General features: G+C 42.9%; 2 protein-coding genes and 4 long non-coding RNA genes across 7 annotated transcripts; all 6 read left to right on the forward strand.

Annotated features, from left to right (window-relative positions):
* Nucleotides 1–273: 273 nt before the first annotated feature.
* LOC136199083 (uncharacterized) lies at nt 274–1,415 on the forward strand. The gene is made up of 4 exons (XR_010672957.1): nt 274–339; nt 409–487; nt 549–932; nt 989–1,415. It is a non-coding gene; the product is annotated as an uncharacterized lncRNA (long non-coding RNA).
* Nucleotides 1,416–5,109: 3,694 nt separating this feature from the next.
* On the forward strand, nt 5,110–6,204 carry LOC136198826 (uncharacterized). Its single transcript, XR_010672879.1, has 3 exons — nt 5,110–5,319; nt 5,379–5,995; nt 6,046–6,204. It is a non-coding gene; the product is annotated as an uncharacterized lncRNA (long non-coding RNA).
* Nucleotides 6,205–6,253: 49 nt separating this feature from the next.
* LOC136198825 (uncharacterized) lies at nt 6,254–8,048 on the forward strand. Its single transcript, XM_065988864.1, has 7 exons — nt 6,254–6,430; nt 6,480–6,630; nt 6,679–6,776; nt 6,826–7,004; nt 7,059–7,390; nt 7,453–7,687; nt 7,746–8,048. Exons 1-5 carry the CDS (start codon nt 6,263–6,265, stop codon nt 7,231–7,233), a joined length of 771 nt encoding a protein of 256 aa, XP_065844936.1. The 5' UTR covers nt 6,254–6,262; the 3' UTR covers nt 7,234–7,390; nt 7,453–7,687; nt 7,746–8,048.
* LOC136199240 (receptor-interacting serine/threonine-protein kinase 2-like) lies at nt 7,280–7,927 on the forward strand. The gene is made up of 3 exons (XM_065989413.1): nt 7,280–7,390; nt 7,453–7,687; nt 7,746–7,927. The coding sequence occupies exons 1-3, from the start codon at nt 7,280–7,282 to the stop codon at nt 7,925–7,927; spliced, it is 528 nt and encodes a 175-aa protein (XP_065845485.1).
* Nucleotides 8,049–14,424: 6,376 nt separating the features above from the next.
* Nucleotides 14,425–14,886, forward strand: LOC136199111 (uncharacterized). The gene is made up of 3 exons (XR_010672981.1): nt 14,425–14,653; nt 14,704–14,797; nt 14,858–14,886. It is a non-coding gene; the product is annotated as an uncharacterized lncRNA (long non-coding RNA).
* A 1,269-nt stretch (nt 14,887–16,155) lies between these two features.
* On the forward strand, nt 16,156–17,658 carry LOC136199329 (uncharacterized). 2 transcript variants are annotated; one of them, XR_010673041.1, is made up of 5 exons: nt 16,156–16,226; nt 16,288–16,899; nt 16,951–17,224; nt 17,274–17,368; nt 17,427–17,658. It is a non-coding gene; the product is annotated as an uncharacterized lncRNA (long non-coding RNA). The 2 variants fall into 2 exon arrangements; XR_010673040.1 differs by having other exon boundaries at nt 16,951–17,368.
* The last annotated feature ends 1,286 nt before the right edge of the window (nt 17,659–18,944 follow it).

Below are 18,944 nucleotides of genomic sequence, written 5' to 3' on the forward strand. Positions count from 1 at the left end.
ATGAACGAAGGTCAAGATGTCGGCTGTTGCACTTCGTAAGTTGACGAAATGGTGACATGAGTATAGTTGCAATTAACGTGAATCGTAGGAAAAAGAGCAGCCAGGACAACGAGGGGCGAATGCGCACCCGGTAAATCGACCATTACGACTGTCGATCCAGAGGCGGACAAATGCCAAAATAATTTTAAAAATGCTGGGCTTCAGACGGCAAGAACCGACCGAGTTTCTTCAAGGTCTAGACGTCAATTGATGTTTTAGTTCCTTATGACTACAACGTCGAAGAAAACATGAAGAGCTTCAAAGAAGACGGAGGCAGAAATAGGCGGTCTTGTAAATTAGGTTCAGTAACTTAGGTTCATGTGTATGGACCCTATAGAAAAATCTAATATTGTCTGGCTGACTTCTTAGGTCTACTACCTGCATGCATACACTTTTCGATCATCGGCACAGAGATCGATCGTTAAGTACTTCGTCGTCGAAGCAGCGAGTAACAGTTTTAGGCTGTCACGGAGAGCCTATCGACTTTGGGTGAGGACACGTTTCGCTAGGACTGTGTGGAAGAACAATCGATATCCGGGAGGGCAAGAAGAAACCGGCGTGATATCAACTGCTCATTCGGGAAGAGTTTACACTCCTTTCGACGTTTCAACGGCGAGAAAAACCGAGTGAGAACGCCGAAAACACCGCGATGGGAGCGAATTCGGACGCTTTCTGTTGAACTGAAGTCGGCTTTTCGATTTCTTTTCATTCGCCTCATAGGATGAATTTGAGATTTGCAGAGTGAAAGCGTTTAGTGAAAGCCGAAAACTGACAGTCGCATCCCTATTTAAATTTCTTCGTCGACGACACTCACGCGACCACGCATCGACTTAGCGGCGAATAGCTCTATATCGAACGTGTTATAGCGCAGATCAATACTATACACGCTGAGCGTAAGTTGAATGCCTGAAGGTGGAAAGGCAGATTTATCATTTTTTTTTTTGCACAGGAATGTAGCTATTGCTGAATGGTGACAGTGGTGCCATCTAGAGTGCACGTGCACCTTTCTAAACACCTAAACAACATAAAAAAAACGACAGAAAGGAAGATTTTCTTCTATTTCTATAGCTGTTCTGTAATGGAGCTCTTCATGTTGACTTTGACTCATGTTCGTGTTGGACTAGAAGGTCAATGGAGTGAGTGCCACACCGAGTAGATGGAGAGAAAGCTGAAGGTTTCTATGAACCAACTGTGCTGTTCTAAAGCGAGAAGGATTCAGACGAAAGAGAAGAATAAGTCTGTCCTGTGAAAAACTGTGTCCAAAAAGGTAAAAGTTACAAAACCGATTGTACTAATCGTTGACCAGTGCTGTTGTGGCTCGTAAATCTATTGGATCTTAAGGACGATATCAAACAGAGTAAAAATGTATTTGAAAATGTTCCGTTATTTCGAACTCTCTTCTCAATAGTCGTCTTTAATCTTAATGTGTTTGTTCTGGTGTAACATTATTACATAGCTATCACAAGCTATATGGACTCCCGAGGAGTCGAAGCGCATTTGCCCTCATAGTCGCGGTGGGAAACATTTACAAGCAACTCGATGGTAATTGGATAGTCTCTGTTCTCATTGATCTGGTTAACAGTCTTTGTGGGCGCGCGTAACAATTCAAAACAAATTTACTTTCTCAAGCACATTGTGTCAAAAAGCGGTAGAGACAATCTTGAGCACCTGAGTCAGCGCTAATAATATGTACATCAAAATTAAATAATGAAGTTGAACAAAACTACTTTCTCTGTTAACAGAAAATTTGAAACATTTAGAACCATGAGATAAATGTATTACCTGTCTAAAACATTAAAAGAAAGAACGCTTCGAGTCAGTCAAAAGTGTCAAAAGAAACGGCATAAACGAAACAATGCGTCGCAACGCTTCCAAGACTCCAGAACGTCGATCACTGAAAGTAAGAGTTCCTTCCTCTACTTTTATAACTGAGAGTAGGCAAAAATTGAAACTAGCTGCAATTCTGCCTATAAATTCAATGCTAAGAGTTTTCAAGAAAAATAATTTTATTAATTACTTATTAATTAAAACGACACTCTTTCGCTTATCACCAGCTACACGAGAACCAATGATAATAACAGAGTATTTCAAAAACTGTTCAGTAAAGCAATTTTTTGCCAAGGTCAAAAAGAATAGATATTAGATATGTTTCAGTTGAAGAAGGGTATTTTAGGAGTGTAGCAGTGGGAGAAAATTTTCCCTGTCTCAATTACTGCACATGCTTATGAACATTTGATTTATCTAGAAAATAAGCTATGCATTTTAAGAGTAAGTTAGTATTAGAGAAAGACAGACGTGAAATAAGTCTCTGGTCTCTACATTGTATCTTCTCGTGTTGTCTCTGTAACAGATGATGAAAGCTGTCAGATCACAGACTTTGGTTTTGCACGAAAAGCCGTCTGCGGATCATGCGACGCAGTATAAATTAAAATAAAAATCCTCATATTCTTGAAAAATTATTTCTCTTTTTCTTTCGATAGCATCTTCACGCTGTTCCGCTTCAATGGACGGCGCCTGAGACTTTTCCTCCTATGCTTGAATGCTCGTCGATGTCGGATGTGTCGAGTTTTGGAATTTTTATGTGGGAGGTCATATCTCTGTGTCAGCATCCGCCCTATAAAGAAGTTAAGCACGAGCCACTGTTTATACAGCAAGTACACGATGGACTTAGACCAGAAATATTTAGAGTGAGAACATCAATAAATTAATTAAAAAATTAATGTTATTATTTAGCTGTGCCGGTCGGAATTGAGGAAAGTGATGAAACAGTGCTGGAACTGTCGTCCACAGTATCGGCCGTCATTTGAAAGGCTCGAATTGAAGTTATTGGACGAAATTCACGTACGAAAATGTCGTGAGTTCTCATGATTTCTCATTATCTCTCGCGAGTAATCATGAGATGTCATGAGTTCTCATGGCAGGCACATGAGATATCATGAGACACTCATGACAGGCACATGAGAGATCATGAGACACGCATGAGTCATGAGGAGATCATGAGAACCTCACGAAATCTCATGTGCTTTCATGAGCTACAGCTAATCTCACGAGTTGCCATGAGAAAAGTACTCTCTCATGAGTTTTCACCTAATCTCACGAGTTCTTGTACATATTCTCATGACTCTTTATGTGCACGGTCAAATAGACGAACAAGACGCCACATGTATAGCCGCCCGAGAGACGCTTCTGTATCGTCTCCCGGAAGGTAATTGGTAAGATCGAGATGCAAAAAAAGTAAACAGAGAAGAGAAAAATGCATTCGGAATATTTTTGTGCCGTTCAATCGATTTACCGCAAACATAAGAGCGCTTTCACGAAAAAGAACGTCGTGTGCAGAGCTTGTGTAATTTATAAGTAAATTGTACACGTATGCAGAGATTACCTATCAGTCACTTTAGGAGCGGAGGTCTTTGGGTGATAGGGTAGCGCGATTGTGTCACGTGGTCTAGACACCATCAATGAATGGTTTTTCAACGTTTTCGTTCACTTTTCGACCGTCGCGGGGCGTCAAAAATGGCTTTTGGGATTATTTCGAATCGTTTCAATCTCTTTCGCAACCTATCGAACGGTAAGATTTGCTCCAAACGGATTTTTCGATCGCGCGTCGCGCGCGATATCGATCGAAATGACTTTTCCGACGCTTTACGAAGTGCGGGACCCGAGTTAAACGTTTATAGATTTTTTCCCACCGTCCGCAGTGTTATCGAGTCTTTCTTAGACAATTTCGCGTTTCGAAAAATTTTGGCAAACGATATCGTTTCTAAACGGGGCGAATCATGTTGACTTTGGACTTTTGTTTAGATCTGCGCGATCGGCTAAGTCGAGTCGACGCTATACGGCCAGCAATGGTAATGGAAGGTGCTTCGATCGAACACATCAGGTTTGGAACAGGCGTTTATGCCCTGAGACAGACTGCCATAAAAACGGTTAATTAAAAGCGGAAATGTAAAGCTAAATAACACCTTAATCTTCGTGTAAAATTGCAGCTCGCTTTGTTTCGTTTTATGGGAGTAAGCGCAAGAGGAGGAAGTCATAGATGATCGAGGCTCTTATGGCATACAGGTAGGTCTAGCACTTCTCTCTGCGATGCAAAACAGAGTTTATGTTAGAGAGGCTAGCTGTTTCAAAGAGGATGTGTGTCACTGTGTTCGAAAGACAGATCACACGAGCTCCTCCTCTTCTAACAACTGCTCTCTCTCTCTCTCTCATGAAACGCAATTAATTAATATAGCGAGCTTCAATTTTACACCTAGATTAGGGAGTTATTAGGCAACATTTCCGCTTTTAACCGTTTTGATGCTGGTTTGTTATAGGTATATACGTGCGTTGACAAAATGTGTTTTTTTTGTAGTGGGAGAAAGAATTAAGAATAAAATGATTGGTGGAGGAACTACAGTTTAAAGTTATTTCATGGAAAAGAATTTTATCAGATAAGTAGTTTGAATTTTTAGCGTTTTTTTTTTCTTTTTGGGCTTTTTAGTTTTAATTGAAGCAAGGGAGACGGAAAATGCAGGCAGCTACTGTATATACTGTATTGCATGGCTAAGGGGTCAACGTTGACGGAAGGAAGACAAGAACAGAACAGCAGGAAAAAGTGAATCATTGGAGGAAGAACTATACAGGGCATGAACTATAAAGGACATTTCATGGAAACCAAAATTTATCAGATACGTACTTTACATTTTTAGCTATTTATATTCCTTTGGGCTATTTAGTTTTATGAAGCAAAGGAGACGGAGGGAGCAGGACACTATTATCTACAGGTGGAACCTTAATTAACGGGAGGAAGACAGGAAAGGAAAAAACGGAGGTATGATTGCAGTAAAATAACTCATGAGTAACAAGTAGCGTGTAGCCTCATGAGATATATTAAATTGAAATCTCATGAGAAGCCAAGCTCATGAGAAGAATCTCATGAAATTCTCATGAGATTCTCATTAGGTTCTCATGAGATGTCCCATTTTTCACGTGACAGATTTTCATGAGAACACGTGAAAATCTCGTGAGAATCTCATGAGAACTCACGAAATTTTCCGTACGGGAATGCATAATTCAAATCGAAGTGGTTACTCGTTAGGCCCAGATGTGGAATTCTTTGCTTCCGGTCATTTTATAGAACGTATTTAGGTATTGTTGGAAGAGTAGAGACTAATTTATAATGCAAATTAATGTGTTTGTGTGGTCTAAGTCACGTGAGAATGAATACGGGATTTCGTCATCGTAATTGTCGTTTTTGAGCCGTTTTCGTCGTCGCCTTCGCGATTGAGTCGTCTTGCAAAGGTCGTTGCCATGCCAACAATCGATTTCGTTTGAACGACTGTCATTTTCCTTTGTTTTAGACACGTTTTGGTCGAAGCACTCGATTCGATTCTCTCAAACCGTTTCTCCTCTTCGAAAATGTCATCCGCGTGTCCGTCATCTCGATTTGGACACGTCGCCGCCGTGATCAATGATGAAATGCTTGTGTGGGGAGTAGGAGCGGTGAGAGAATCGACGGGAGAGAAGTACTTGTGTTTTCCCGATTTGATCGAGTGCTTCAATCTGTTGACAAGTCAATGGAATGAACGACGAGCAACATCCAACAGCCCATCTGACCTTCCTCAGCCATGTCTCTACGCACGAATCGGTGTCGTCCAAATTCGGGACATTTATCAATTTGGTGGTGGGTACTTGTCATCTGATGGCCGTTCTGTCTATTCGAACGATGTTCACAAATTGGATGGATTGACGTTGGAATGGCAACGAATCCATTCCAATGACCAATCAACGCCCAGCGGGAGATCAAACCATGGAATATGCGTGTTAGGGAAGAAAGGAGACGAACATCTCGTCATGATGGGCGGATGGGGAACAACGATTGTTTCACCAATACCAGACGGATCTCATTTCATTCCTGATCCAAAATATCCTGACGAGGGGTGGAACAATGAAGTTTGGTTGTTTTGCATCCGAAAGAGTGAGGGACGTGTAAAATTATTTTGAATTGAATGTAGACATTTTTTGAAGGGAATTGGATTCCAGCTCAATGCACAGGAAAAAAACCACTTCCTCGAGCCGCTCATTCCTTCACCACAGTCGATATTGATCGAGCAATTCTTATTGGTGGTGGCGGTCTTGGGCAAGTGTTTTATGATGCTTTTCTGTTCGTGTTTAGTGCACTGGTAATGAGATAGGTTTGTTATTAATTAATAAAGGTGATTTATTTGCGTAGGAGTGGATTGAAATGAAATTGGATGATCATCTCATTCCTCGATTCTCCCATTCGACGGTTGTTGTTGATATTCCCACATTAGGGGGGCCAGTTGCTTTTCTCTTGTGGGGATATGGGAAAGACGCGTTTCCTCTGTCCCTGGCCCAAATGATTCTAATTGACTCCCAAAAGTGCAAAAAGGTAATTGAAATATTTTCATATGACATTGATGACAAAGTTCATTTGACAGATCTCAATATCAGATGAGCCCATTCCAACAGGGTATCAATCAGTCTGCTCTATTGTTAGAAGAGGTCTTCTGTTTATTCTGCGATATGGAGGATCACACTATAGATTTACCGAGAGAAAACCAGGAGCGTTTTTCGACATTTTTAAATATGGTAATTAATTTTATATTGGTGTTTAGTCTGATTTTATTGCTTGCATAGATTTACAAATATTTGGCGAGACACTCCTTCGCTACGATTTGAGCGAACCGATCGAACAAGAAATTTCGAAATTCGATGAGCATGCGCAGATGGCCGAAGTCTTTAATTATGTGTGCTAGCTGCGGGTTATTAGCATAATTTATTTAGGAACCACTTTCGGATCCGTCTCTTCAAATCGACCGACAGGATCTCGTCTATGATGAGGACGACGATTTCTTGGGGCAAGGAGCCTGTGGCGATGTTTTCAAAGCAACGCTAAAGAAAGACGGAAGAGAGAAGATCGTCGCCGTCAAACTTTTCACGGACATACGAAGAAGAACAAAAAAGTGTTTAGTTAGCACTTACTATTTTCTCTAATGACATATTGTTTTCTTTTGCAGGGAATACGAAATGTTTAAGAAGGAGGCTTCTGTGCTACTTCGAATTGAACCGGAATCCTTTCATTTTAGGTTTAATCGGACTTTGCGCTGTTCCCAGATTCTACGCGCTTGTAACCGAGTTCGTGAGCGGAGGAAATTTGTCGTCTATTCTCACGTCAGACGAAGAAGCGATTGAGAAGTGGGAAACGCGAGTCACTTTTGCGAAGCAAATTGCTAAGGGGATGCTTCATCTCCACGGCAATCATCCACCAGTGATTCACTACGACTTGAAAGCGGAGAACGTTTTGGTTGAGCGCATTCTAGACGAAAGAAAAGATCACTTTATATGCAAAGTAGATTAATATTTTTTAAAAATCAAATATAAATAATAATTTAGTCAATATTGTTTACTCAGGTTGCCGATTTTGGACTTTCAAAAGTGTCAGGCGTTAGTTCGATTACTATAGTTCGGCAAAAGGATTCCGTTCCGTCTGGCACAGTCACTCACATTGCTCCAGAGCGATATTCCCGTTGTCCGTACGGCGATGGAGACGACGAGGTCGTGAGAAATGTGTTGGCGAAAAAATCTGACGTCTATAGCTACGGAGTTTTGCTCTGGGAAATACGAGAAAGGAAGCATCCCTATCAAGGTCAATTGATTCTTATGATTTATTGGCCTTGCGTACTACTGTAGTTATTCGCCTTTAGGTACGGATAGAGATACTATTCGCTATCTTGTCAGAACTGGAGAGAAACTTCCGGAAGGCGAAGCACTCAATGTTCCTCCGTTCTTCGACGATCTCATGACGAAATGCACACAATTCGATCCCCAGAATCGACCAATGTTCGACGACATTATACTCAAGCTAACAGAAAACGAATCTGATTGAATTGAGAACAATAGCTTGTACCCTTTCCTCCTATGACATAGTCTTTTACTTCAGTTTTGGATGAACCCTACGTTTTTATGAATGTTTGTACTTTTGTGATTGATGTAGCATCTCCTAGATTAATTAATTTCTCTTTAGTGCAAACTGACTCTCGCTAAAACAGATCGATGGACGGCAGAAAGAGAGACTGGAGGACGTGAAGGGCAGATATACGCGACGGCCACATGTACAACTTGCTCATATTTTATTTCCACAGACGCATGCAGTACAAAAAAATCATTCTAGAGAAAATCTAACGTATCCTATTCCCTTCCTTCTGTCCTTCTGTCTTCGTGACTTCGTCCATGACTTTTCTTCAGCGCACGACCTGAAAAAATGGTCTTAGTCACTGTAAAATAATCGTTCTACGTACCTTTCGGTTTGCGTCCGTATTAGCGTTATCCAGGCTACACCACGTCATGTCATGGGTGGAGGCGAACTTCCAGGAGGCCTAGCAACGGATGTCCCGCCGTTTTTCAATGGCGTGCTAAAGCGGTGCGTCCGTCTGAAGCCGCAGGAAAGGCCCCTGTTCCGCGACATCCTTCTAATGATAATAGACGGCGAAAAAAAATAGATTGAGTGTGGCCATGCAACTTCTTAGGCGCCAGCTCCCTTCCTATAACTCTATTTTCAGACGGAGCGGCAAACAGTCGTCGACATTCGAATCTAATATATCCTCATCCCGAGTGTCGTCGCTAGATTGCTGAAGAAATAGCCACGCGACTAGCTGGCAGGTTTCGGCTTTTACTGAACGCCGTTACATTGTGGGAACTGAATGCATCCTCTGAAAGCAATCGAAAAGCGGATGAACTCGACTTTTCTGTCATTCTTTTAAACTTATCCGGGATATAAACAGTTCTACCGATCGTCTCGGAATCCTCTCCCATCGCAGCAATCGCTTCTGTTCTCGGCGATTGAATGCGCTCTTACTTGATTCCTCTCGCTGTTTCACTTGCCAAAAGGGTGTAACTTTTGCTCAAAGGAGCAATTGACGCTTGTTTCTTCGAACCTCCCGTATATGACTCGCCCAAAGAGCTCTGTGACAGTCAGAAAAAGGCTACTCCCTACGCTATTTCTTTAACGACGAAGTCTATGGACGATCTCATGCAGTGGCGGTGAAGGCTTGCAGGTAGGCGTATGTAAAATCAGCCAGACAATGTTAGATTTTTCTATACGGACGAACGTACATATTGTGACCCAGGCAGCATCGTCACAGCATTGGTAGCATCACTGCACATATGCTTTGTCAACAAGTCCGTCATGTCAACTACAATTACGACATCTAGAGTTAATTAATTAATTCGTCCTATTCCTCTAAGTCTTGTATGGAACTTATGTTTTCTTCTGATGTCGTATTCGAAAGGAACTAAAACATAAATAGACGAAAATTCTGGACAAAACTTGGATTCTGAACACGCTAAAGCTGCTCCGGAGCCACCAGAATAGGACGGAACTTCTGGACAAAACTTGTCAAACATGGATTCTCAACACGCCAAAGCTGCTCCGACGCCACCAGAATATGACGGAAATTCTGGAATAAACTCGACAAACGTGGATTCCAAGCATGCCAAAAATACTCTGACGCCGCAAGAAAATGAGGGAAATTCTGTACTAAACGCGTCCAACATTGATTATAAACAGACCAAAGCTGCTCCGACGTCGCCAGAACTTGACGGAAATCCTGGACGTAGCGCATCAATAGTATTCATGGATTACTCTGGAGAGAACTCGCCAACCATGGATTCTAATCACAACAACGCTTCTTCAGAAATTGATGAAAAATCTGCGTGTTTTGCATCCAAGGCATTCATTGATTCTAAACAGAAAAAAGCTGCTCCAACGTTGCCAGAACTTGTAAAATTCCTGTCTCACCGCATCAAAGGCATTCAAGGATTCTAAACAGGCCAATGCTGCTCGGACGCCGCAAGACAATAACGGAGATTCTGGACCAAAGGCGTCAAAAATGGATTCTAAACAGGCCAAAGCTGCTCCGACGTGGCCAGAATTTTTCGGAGAGTTTGGACTTAGCATATCAAAGGCACTCATGGATTCTAAACGAGCCAAAGAAGAGTCGAGTAAGAATATCTTAGAATTTTTCCTTTTACAAGCGTACTAATTTTAACTGAAAATAGTTCCTTTGTTTTCGAGCTCAAGATCTTTTGCTGGAAACCGGAAGAAAGCTTTTGAAATTTGTTCGCCGGATCAAGCTCTTATCGATGAAATGGGTTATTTGTATCCGTTGCTGAGCAACGGCTTTGACGAAAACGTTGCGATCGGTACTGGCAGAATTGATTTCGATTTTTATACATGTATACGAGCCAGCTCTCACTGTAGGTGTTGAAAATCCTTGCTACGAAGGCGACGATTCCAACATCGATTGCGAAAGGGCGAATGCCGAATGCGACCCTCTTCCGTCCGACATTGATACGTCATTGTACAGTAGCAATGAATGTCTACGATCTGGTTGATTTTCGCCGCGGGAACAGGTAGAAGTTTGCATTCCAGTAGGGGCAGCCGATGAAAGAAAATTCCTTTTATCGGCGAGAAATACGTCGATAGTACGCATTACACGTACCGTACTCGCGCGATTAAAGCCCCACTCTCGATTAGAGCCCCTCTCGTTTAGTGCCCCCCTTCCTCCGCGAGTTGAAAAATTAAAGCCCCATTTCGAATACTGCCCCGGGGCTGTATTTGAGATTACTACAGGCATCATGGCATGTAAGGTGAAAGCACCTGTTAAGCCGTTTACCGCAAAATAGCCACACTTACCAAAATACAGACAATGAATAGTGTGTCTTCCAATTGAAATTACAAGCTTGTCGTACGTACTGTAGCTGTCAGTGTACCGAATGAAAAAATAAAGCCCCGTTTCGATTAGAGCCCCAGTCTCGATTAGAGCCCCATGTCTGAAGACCTTTGAAACAATAGAGTCTCAGGGGCTCTAATCGCGCGAGTACGGTATTAGATTTCTGCTCGAGTTCGACTCGGAATTACTTTATTTAGATTCAAATTCAGATGATACTAACGAATTTGCTGAGAAAGCCAGCGTAAAACAGCTTGAGGTGAATATCCCAGTCGGAGCAGTGGATGAAGAATCATTTCATCTGAGCAACGAAGAAAATCCTAGCTCTGATGGTATTATAGTTTGTATTTTCTTCTCACCTTTTATTTAATAAGACTCAGATTCATGTGGTTCGGAACCAACTGCCGGCACTTTAGAAGCAGAATCTGCTCTTCAATTTACTTCTTCTCCTCCGTCACCCCCTTCAAGAGATGCAGTGATGATTGAATTAGCGCCACTTGCCCCTTCCATCCTCTGCAACGATCAGCAGCGAATTGAGAAGAGAATTAAACAGATGTCTAGAGTACAGCAAAAAGCGTTGCACGTTATAAGCAGCCAGAAACTAATCCTCGATATATTGAATTTAGAGGAAGAAGACGACAGCGACGAGAGTAGAAGCTGCTGCGCAGAAAAATGTGGTCTCTGCTTAGAATCGAAAGCTTTTGCGTGCTGCCTCTCTAAAGCAAAATCGTGCTGCAAGCAAGTCCCGGTGAGTAAATCGTTTCGAGAGTCTGCGAAGGTTGGAGCGAAGTACGCCCTTGCTTTTATCAAACCGCCTGCTAAACTGACAACGCTGCTTGTCAGGCTGTTGCAGCTCGCGTTTTTTGGTCTAACCGTTTACGTTTATGCAAAAGAAGCATCCTAAGAGGGATTTATCAGCTCTCTTCAAGAGAGCAAATTCACTCTTGTTCTTTTCTGTTTGGCAACAGTTGATCTGTTTCTGGGTTTGATCATGTCTGCGATTTCTGTTTTTCTTGCAGCACGCAATACTGTCAGGCTCAAAGCGTATTCAAAACTAGGAGAAGACGAAAATCCAAATCCTCCAGATGCACAGAAATCTGGCTGGAGCGCAGTTTATGAATTTTTTTCGAAACTCTTTGCCTTTGTGCTAATCTACCCGCTTCTCATAAGCGACATCTACAAATTCGCTCTAGTGTGGAACGCAAAGAACGCTACTCTAACGATAGAAGCATTGGCTAACCTGACTAATCAGTCAACGCCTCTAAATGCTCCTGATTTCACTACAGTACTCAAAAATTAGGCATTAGAAGATATCCCAAAGTCCGTCCTTCTCGGAATCGGAGTCCTGCTTACTCTTTTCGACATTTACCTTCACCGCATTCACATGATGCGAGAGAATTTCGACAGAATTAGAAAGCTTCAGCAGAGAAAGGAATCTTGCTGCTGCTCTATCATCTCGCGTTTGATAGCCCATAGTGTATTTCTCATGGTGTTCAACCTACTCTTTCTCGTTGCAATTGGGTTTAAAGCAGTCGAAGGGAATCGTCTCGAATGCCTCTCAATCGAAGGTTGCAAAAGTAAAGGAGAGTTTGAATTAGTTGTCAAAAACGGTACTGCTGAATACGACGGTGACCCTACAGTTTCAAACAAGGCGTGGTTCATGATAGTAGCTGGAATGGCTTTGCCACTGCTAAGCATAGCAATATTTATCGGCACTAATGTACTTTGTTTTCAGGAGTATTTCGTCCTTCTTATTCGTGGTGTCATGAGCAAAGACGAAAAAGAGGAATGCCGGAAGCTTCCACCAGGTCTCGAAGAATACGCCTCAAAAGTTAAGGAAAAAAGGATATGAGTCGAGTTGCCGAAATGTTGGACGACCGACACTACTCGTCTGAATTCTCATGCTGGAATCGTTTCGTCAAATCGTTCTGCGATTTGAGAGCAATTCTATTGGTCCTAGTCTACTGATGCTCTGTTTTTGCCTTTCTCGCTTTTACGTTTGAAATGGCATCTATCAGCGAGCCCGTATTAGCGTCGAGATTCGTCGCTGTCTTTCTGGGCTTGTTGATACTGTTCGTCGCGCTGATAAACGACATCAACACACTCGTCCTTGCTCTGAGTTGGACTTGCCTAGTATTTGGCGGTGCAATGGCAATCGTCTACGGTATTGCTGCCACTATTATTGCTTACTTTTTGTATTGTTTTTTCTGCTCTGACAAGAGTAAGTAGTTAGGTTTATACGTTGAGGCTAGTAACAAACTCGCTCGTGTTTTTTCTTCAGTTGGTTTTTTCTTTGACTTCACTTTTGAATGTTTCTGATGTTCTACTTTTTCATCATGTTTTCTTTTCCGTTTATCTATATCACGTGAAATTCTCAGACAAATTGCGTTTACGAAAACTTGCGTTGTAAATGCCATTTCTTCACGTCCTCTATCGCACGTCATGAGAAAAGTCTCGATTGGTGACATGAATGTTTTTCTTAAACCGTGAGAAAGCATTATACGCAATTTATGATTCTTCAATTTGATATAATAAAATACTGATGGGCTGCCACAGCAATAGTCAAGATTCATTGATATTTAGTATTTACATTTTTAGGCTTGATTTTGCACAGGATTGACCTAGGATCATTTCTTTTGGGGCTTTCCTAACAAAGAGCATCTCCACTTCGTTGCAATCGATTTCTGGTTTCAAAATCGGTTTGGGAGCTTCGTCACTGCTACTACGACTGTCACAAGAAGCAGATGCTCCTACCGTCTAGAAACATAAAAAAACAATAAATTAAACAAATAAAGAAGCTTTCAAATATGAAGTGCGTTTACGTAATTCTTATTCTTCCCTTTCTTCTGAATCCTACTGACTTTAGACCAGCACAGTCGGTTCATAGCAACCTTTAGCTTTCTCGCCATCTACCCGCCGTAACGCTCACGGCTCACCCAATTAGCGTTTCAGTCCATTACAAACACGAGTCGACGTAAACAGAAGAGCTCCATTAGAGGACAGCTACAGTAGAGACAAACAGGAAAAATTGCTCCCCACTTGTAGTTCATTTGATGATGTTTAGGAAGGTAAGCGAGCACTCTCGATGCCACCGCTGTAATCATTTCAGCGCTACGTTTATATGCAAAAATGAAAAATGTGTCTCTCACGCTGAAATCAAATCTAGTCTCTACCTTCACGCCCTCAAACTTACGCTAAGCTCGTATCGTATTTAATTGCACTACAATACGTTGGAGACGGAGCTATTCGTCGCTAAGTCGACCGTGGCGCGTGTCGTCGCTGAAGAAATTAATAGCGAAGCGAGTGAGGGTTTTTGGCTTTTGCCTTTCATGCATTCCCTGAGGCGGGTAAAAAGCAACCGAAAAGCCGACTAACCCGACTTCTTTTCAAGAATTTATCCGGGATATCAACAGTTCATCCGATCGAGTCCGAATCCGCTCCCATCCCAGCAATCGTCGGTGTCTTCGGCGAGCGAATACGTTCTCACTCGGATTCTCTCGCCGTTTAAACGGCCAAGAAGGTCTAATCTCTACTCGAAGAAGCAAATGATGCTGTTTTCTTCCTGGGGCCTCCCGTATATCGATTGTTCTTCCACCTTCTCAGTGCTTCATCGACGAGCTCGGTGCCGTTCATCAAGCATCATTGCATGCAGGTAGACCTGTAGTCAGCCGGACAATATTAGATTTCTCCGTAGGGAGGTATATACGTACACATTGTGACACAGACAACATCGGTAACATCGCTGAATGTATGCTTAGTCAGCAACAATTAACTACAAGACATCTAGAGTTCCTCCTATTCGTCTCTGTCTTGTATGGAGCTCTTCATGTTTTCTTCGACTTCGTAGTCGTGAGGAACTAAAAGATCGATCTCAGAGAAATTAGGTCGAGCCTTTCTGTCTAGGGCCCAGCATTTTTTAATGATTTCTGCATAGGCCTCTTGACAGTCGTCAGGTATTTTGGGTCGATATCCTTCTATGACAGCCGCCTTAAGGTCGGAAGGAAATCTGAAACCGCTGTCAGAGTGAGGTATTTTCCGTGTCCAGATCTCCCACATAACAATTCCGTAACTAAATGGAAGTTTTATAGGTTTTCCCTAGGGTTTACTCTGTCGCTTATCTGTATACATCGACAGAGGCTCCATAGGGTTTGCGTGCCAGTACCTCTGGGGCGAGCCATTGCATTGTGCCAACTGCCAGAGTCATAACCGTTCGTTGACTGTCTAGTAGCGGCTCACTTTCTTCATCTGCTTTTACGGGCCTCCTTCCACGTCGTCTTTGATCTTTTCTCCGAGAAGGTGCTTCCTTCCACGAATCAGCCAGCCTTGCAGAGCCGAAATCTGCTACACGAACAGTCCAATCTAAAATGACGAGTATATTTGCGCTCTTCAAGTCACGGTGGACCCGAGGAGGATTCATCATGTGGAGATAGTTCATTCCCCTGGCCCCACCCAAAGCGAACGAGAACTTAGTCTCATTTCCTAGAACGATATCGTTGTTCTGTAGAATTGCTGTCAGTGATCCCCTGTGCATTAGTTCCATGACGAGAAAAGGTGTTCCATCTCGAAACTTTCCGCCTCCAAAAAACATGACAACATTCGGATGACGAATTGTTTTCATGACTTCGATTTCTCAAGTAAATTCTGCTCGACTGCGTTTAATGATCTGCATTTGATAGTACTGTAGGCGCTTGATGGCTACCGCTATTTGTCTGTATGTACCGCGGTAAACCTCCCCGTAGGCTCCGGAGATCTCTGTATCCAAACGTCGGTCAAATTTAATTTCTTCAAATCCTATGTTCCACACGTTTTCAAAAATTTTTAAATTTGCCTTGTTACGCTTCTTAATGCCGTACAGTTTGTAGAGAATTGTTGATATCCCGGTGACAACCACTAACAGAATGGCCCCAGACGAAGACAGCGTTGCGATTTGAATTGTTGACTTGACCGTGCAGGACCTATTGCTGTTTCGATTGTATCCGTAATAACAATCGCATGTCATTGTGTTGTTAGGCGTTACTTTGCACCTGCCCTGTTTGCAAAGCCTCTTGCCTTTTTCGAGCATTTTTTACAATCTGAAATTGACGTTGATGCATAAGTGTCAGTTGTGACTCCATTAGGCTGAATGATAAGAAACATGGGCGTGGTTTTCGAAAACTTGTTTCCGGGGCGACGGAACATGAAATGTGGCGACGAGGAATTCTTGTAAGTGGCAGTGAAACGACCGCAGTTGAATTGCCAACAATTACTCCTAATGAATTTTAAAAATTAAATAAGTATTTACATGTTTCAATGCATGATAAATGAACTCGGATTTCCTTGCGTAATGATTTTAGGCTCAAGTTTTTTAGTCACGTGATGACCTTGCCACGTGATTTCAACGCCGTCGTACTCATGTCGTAATTTCTCGTTTTTGAGCCGTTTTCGTCGTCGCAGGTGCGATTGAGTCGTTCTGTAAAGGTTATTACCGCCACAACAAACAAATCGTGCATCGATTAATCGTCATTTTCCTTTCTTTTAGACTCGTATTGATCGAAGCACTCGATTCGATTCTCTCGAACCGTTTCTCCTCTTCGAAAATGTCATCCGCGTGTCCGTCATCTCGAGTGGGACACGTCGCCGCCGTGATCAATGATGATATGCTTCTGTGGGGAGGATTCGCGGTGAGAGAATCGACGGGAGAGAAGTACTTTTGCTCTCCCGATTTGATCGAGTGCTTCAATCTGTTGACAAGTCAATGGAATGAACGACGAGCAACATCCAACAGCCCATCCGACCTTCCTCATTCATGTCTCGGCGCACGAATCGGTGTCGTCCAAAATCGGGACATTTATCAATTTGGTGGTGAATACTTCTCGTCTGATGGCCGTGATGTCTGTTTGAACGACGTTCACAAATTGGTTGGATTGACATTGGAATGGCAACGATTCCATTTCAATGACCAATCAACGCCCAGCGGGAGATTGCAACATGGAATGTGCGTGTTAGGGAAGAAAGGAAACGAACATCTCGTCATCATGGGCGGCGAAGGAACAAAGATTGTTTCACCAATACCAGACGGATCTCAATTCATTCCTTCTTCAAATGATCCTGACATTGGGTTGAATAGTTTGGTTGTTTTGCATCCGAAAGAGTGAGTGACGTGTAAAATTAATTTGAATTGAATGTAGACATTTGTTTGAAGGGAATTGGATTCCAGCTCAATGCACAGGGAAAAAACCACATCCTCGACAAGGACATTCCTTCACTACCATTGATATTAATCGAGCCATTCTCATTGGCGGTGACTGTTTTGGGAGAGTGTTTCCAGATGCTCGATGTTGCAAATCTTCTTTGGATTTCAGTTTTACCCTGAACATCTCCTCTCCAATATTCGTTGATCTGGCACCTATAAACGTTTCCTGATAGAAGCAATGGAAAGCAAGCGCTCTTCCCTATCACCGTTAAAGAGTTTGAAAGTAGCCTAGCATAAAACAAATGTCGATGGACGAGCTTCTTCTACTGCAGCGCTTGCGTGAATCGTTGGACTTTGAAGCCAAGCGGGGGAAACCGTGACCGTTACTCAGCTGATCAGATGACGGAAATCCCATTCAGTCCGTCACGTAAGTGTTTCTTTTTAGTGTGTGTTACTTCGCTTACGATTTACCTTTCGCCGTTTAGGGAAAGTCCAAAGTGATTTGCTGCTGTGAAAATAATTCGTCCTTGCCGTTGAGTTTTTTTACTGCATGGGAATTATAACCGCATGCACGCACGCACGCACGCAACGCACGCGAGGCACGCACGCACACGAGTCTGAGAGTCCCGCGCGCGCCCGCTAGCTAGGCCGCGACGAAATAAAGAGCAAGTAGAGTCATGACAAATTTTATTAAATAAACCCGGAAATGAACCGGAAATTGCACACAAACTGAAAATAACGTCCTCCCGGCGCCTTTAACGCGGGGGGGGCGACTCGCCCGCGCCCCCCCGGTGGACACCTCGTCCGGAGCTTCGGTTGACCCACGAAGCATGGGGTACGGCCTCTTTATCCTCGATTGGCCTCGGAGATAGCCTTGGGAGTGAAGCGTCCTCGGATGTGAGTCCGCCACCCGTGTCATCCAAGGGGACCGCCATTTTGACCCACCGCGTCTCGCCATAGTGGGGGAGCCAACTCTATCGGCCCCCGCTAGAGAGGTACGGCCTCTTTAACCTCATTGGCCTCGGAGACCCTTGGGAGTGGATTGGCGACCGTTTGGAGGTCTCCACCGTGATTCCAAAGGATTTTCAAAAGGTCGGCATATTATTGGCTCAGAGGGGTAATCCTAAGTCAATTAATAACTAAATTTCCTCATAAAACAGAGCTCCTCACTTCTAATTGTCTTCGAAGAGTCGATTTTCCCGAAAAGGAACCGTATTCTTCTTTGATCAAGTGTTCGATATCCGGGCCGGCTGTTAGGCGAACAAGAATTTGCAAAAAAATCACATTCAACTACTGTGTCGGTATCTTTGCGCAATTTACCTACATAATTTAATTATTAATCCCAATCCTTCTCTAGATCTTCATCTGACGCTGTTTTAAGATGCCCACTCAAAGGACCAACCAAGTCAATCCGTTGCCTGCACCTTCGATATAAAACACTTGTCAGAATTTTCTCCTAATTTCAAAAAAATTCAAACGTGCAAAATTTTTCTCTACGACACGCCACTTCACGTATCTAAAGATGAGAAATTACCAAAGTATATGCGTAAGGTGAGCCTACGTAGACACTTCATTTTAATTAATTAAGAGTCGCATATGAGCAACAAATATTGAGTCTCAGAAAGAAACATACTCTCATATTTTGCTTGTCTGACGTCAGAATCCGTGGTTTTTTGACGTACCAATGAGTGGGGAGAAAACGGGGCATTGTGTCCCAAATGGGGGCCCCCGATTGAGTATTCACTGCCACGTCGCCGCATACGACCTAAAAAATCAAATGCTCTAATAAGGCTAATTGCAAGAGCGTACGCGTCTCTCGAGATGACAAGGGAAACTGAAAAATGGGAGATTTAGCCGAAACGAGTGACCGAAACGACTGACAATCACCACAAAAAATTGCGACCAGGACATGTCAAGCTTCTACACCGACGAAGCCATTGCACGCGACGCGAATCGAACACACAGAGGAGAAGAGGGGCCCATGCACCTTCAGTCGCAGCACA

This window comes from Oscarella lobularis, chromosome 20 (assembly GCF_947507565.1).
Source record: "Oscarella lobularis chromosome 20, ooOscLobu1.1, whole genome shotgun sequence".
NCBI lineage: Eukaryota > Metazoa > Porifera > Homoscleromorpha > Homosclerophorida > Oscarellidae > Oscarella > Oscarella lobularis.

Coding starts and splice junctions, on each gene's coding strand:
- LOC136198825 (XM_065988864.1), top strand. CDS start 6,263: ATGAAATTGGATGATCATCTCATTCCTCGATTCTCCCATTCGACGGTT. Junction 6,777..6,825: donor AGCATGCGCAGATGGCCGAA/GTCTTTAATTAT, acceptor TAATTTATTTAG/GAACCACTTTCGGATCCGTC. Junction 7,005..7,058: donor ATACGAAGAAGAACAAAAAA/GTGTTTAGTTAG, acceptor TTTCTTTTGCAG/GGAATACGAAATGTTTAAGA.
- LOC136199240 (XM_065989413.1), top strand. CDS start 7,280: ATGCTTCATCTCCACGGCAATCATCCACCAGTGATTCACTACGACTTG. Junction 7,391..7,452: donor AAGATCACTTTATATGCAAA/GTAGATTAATAT, acceptor TTGTTTACTCAG/GTTGCCGATTTTGGACTTTC. Junction 7,688..7,745: donor AAGGAAGCATCCCTATCAAG/GTCAATTGATTC, acceptor ATTCGCCTTTAG/GTACGGATAGAGATACTATT.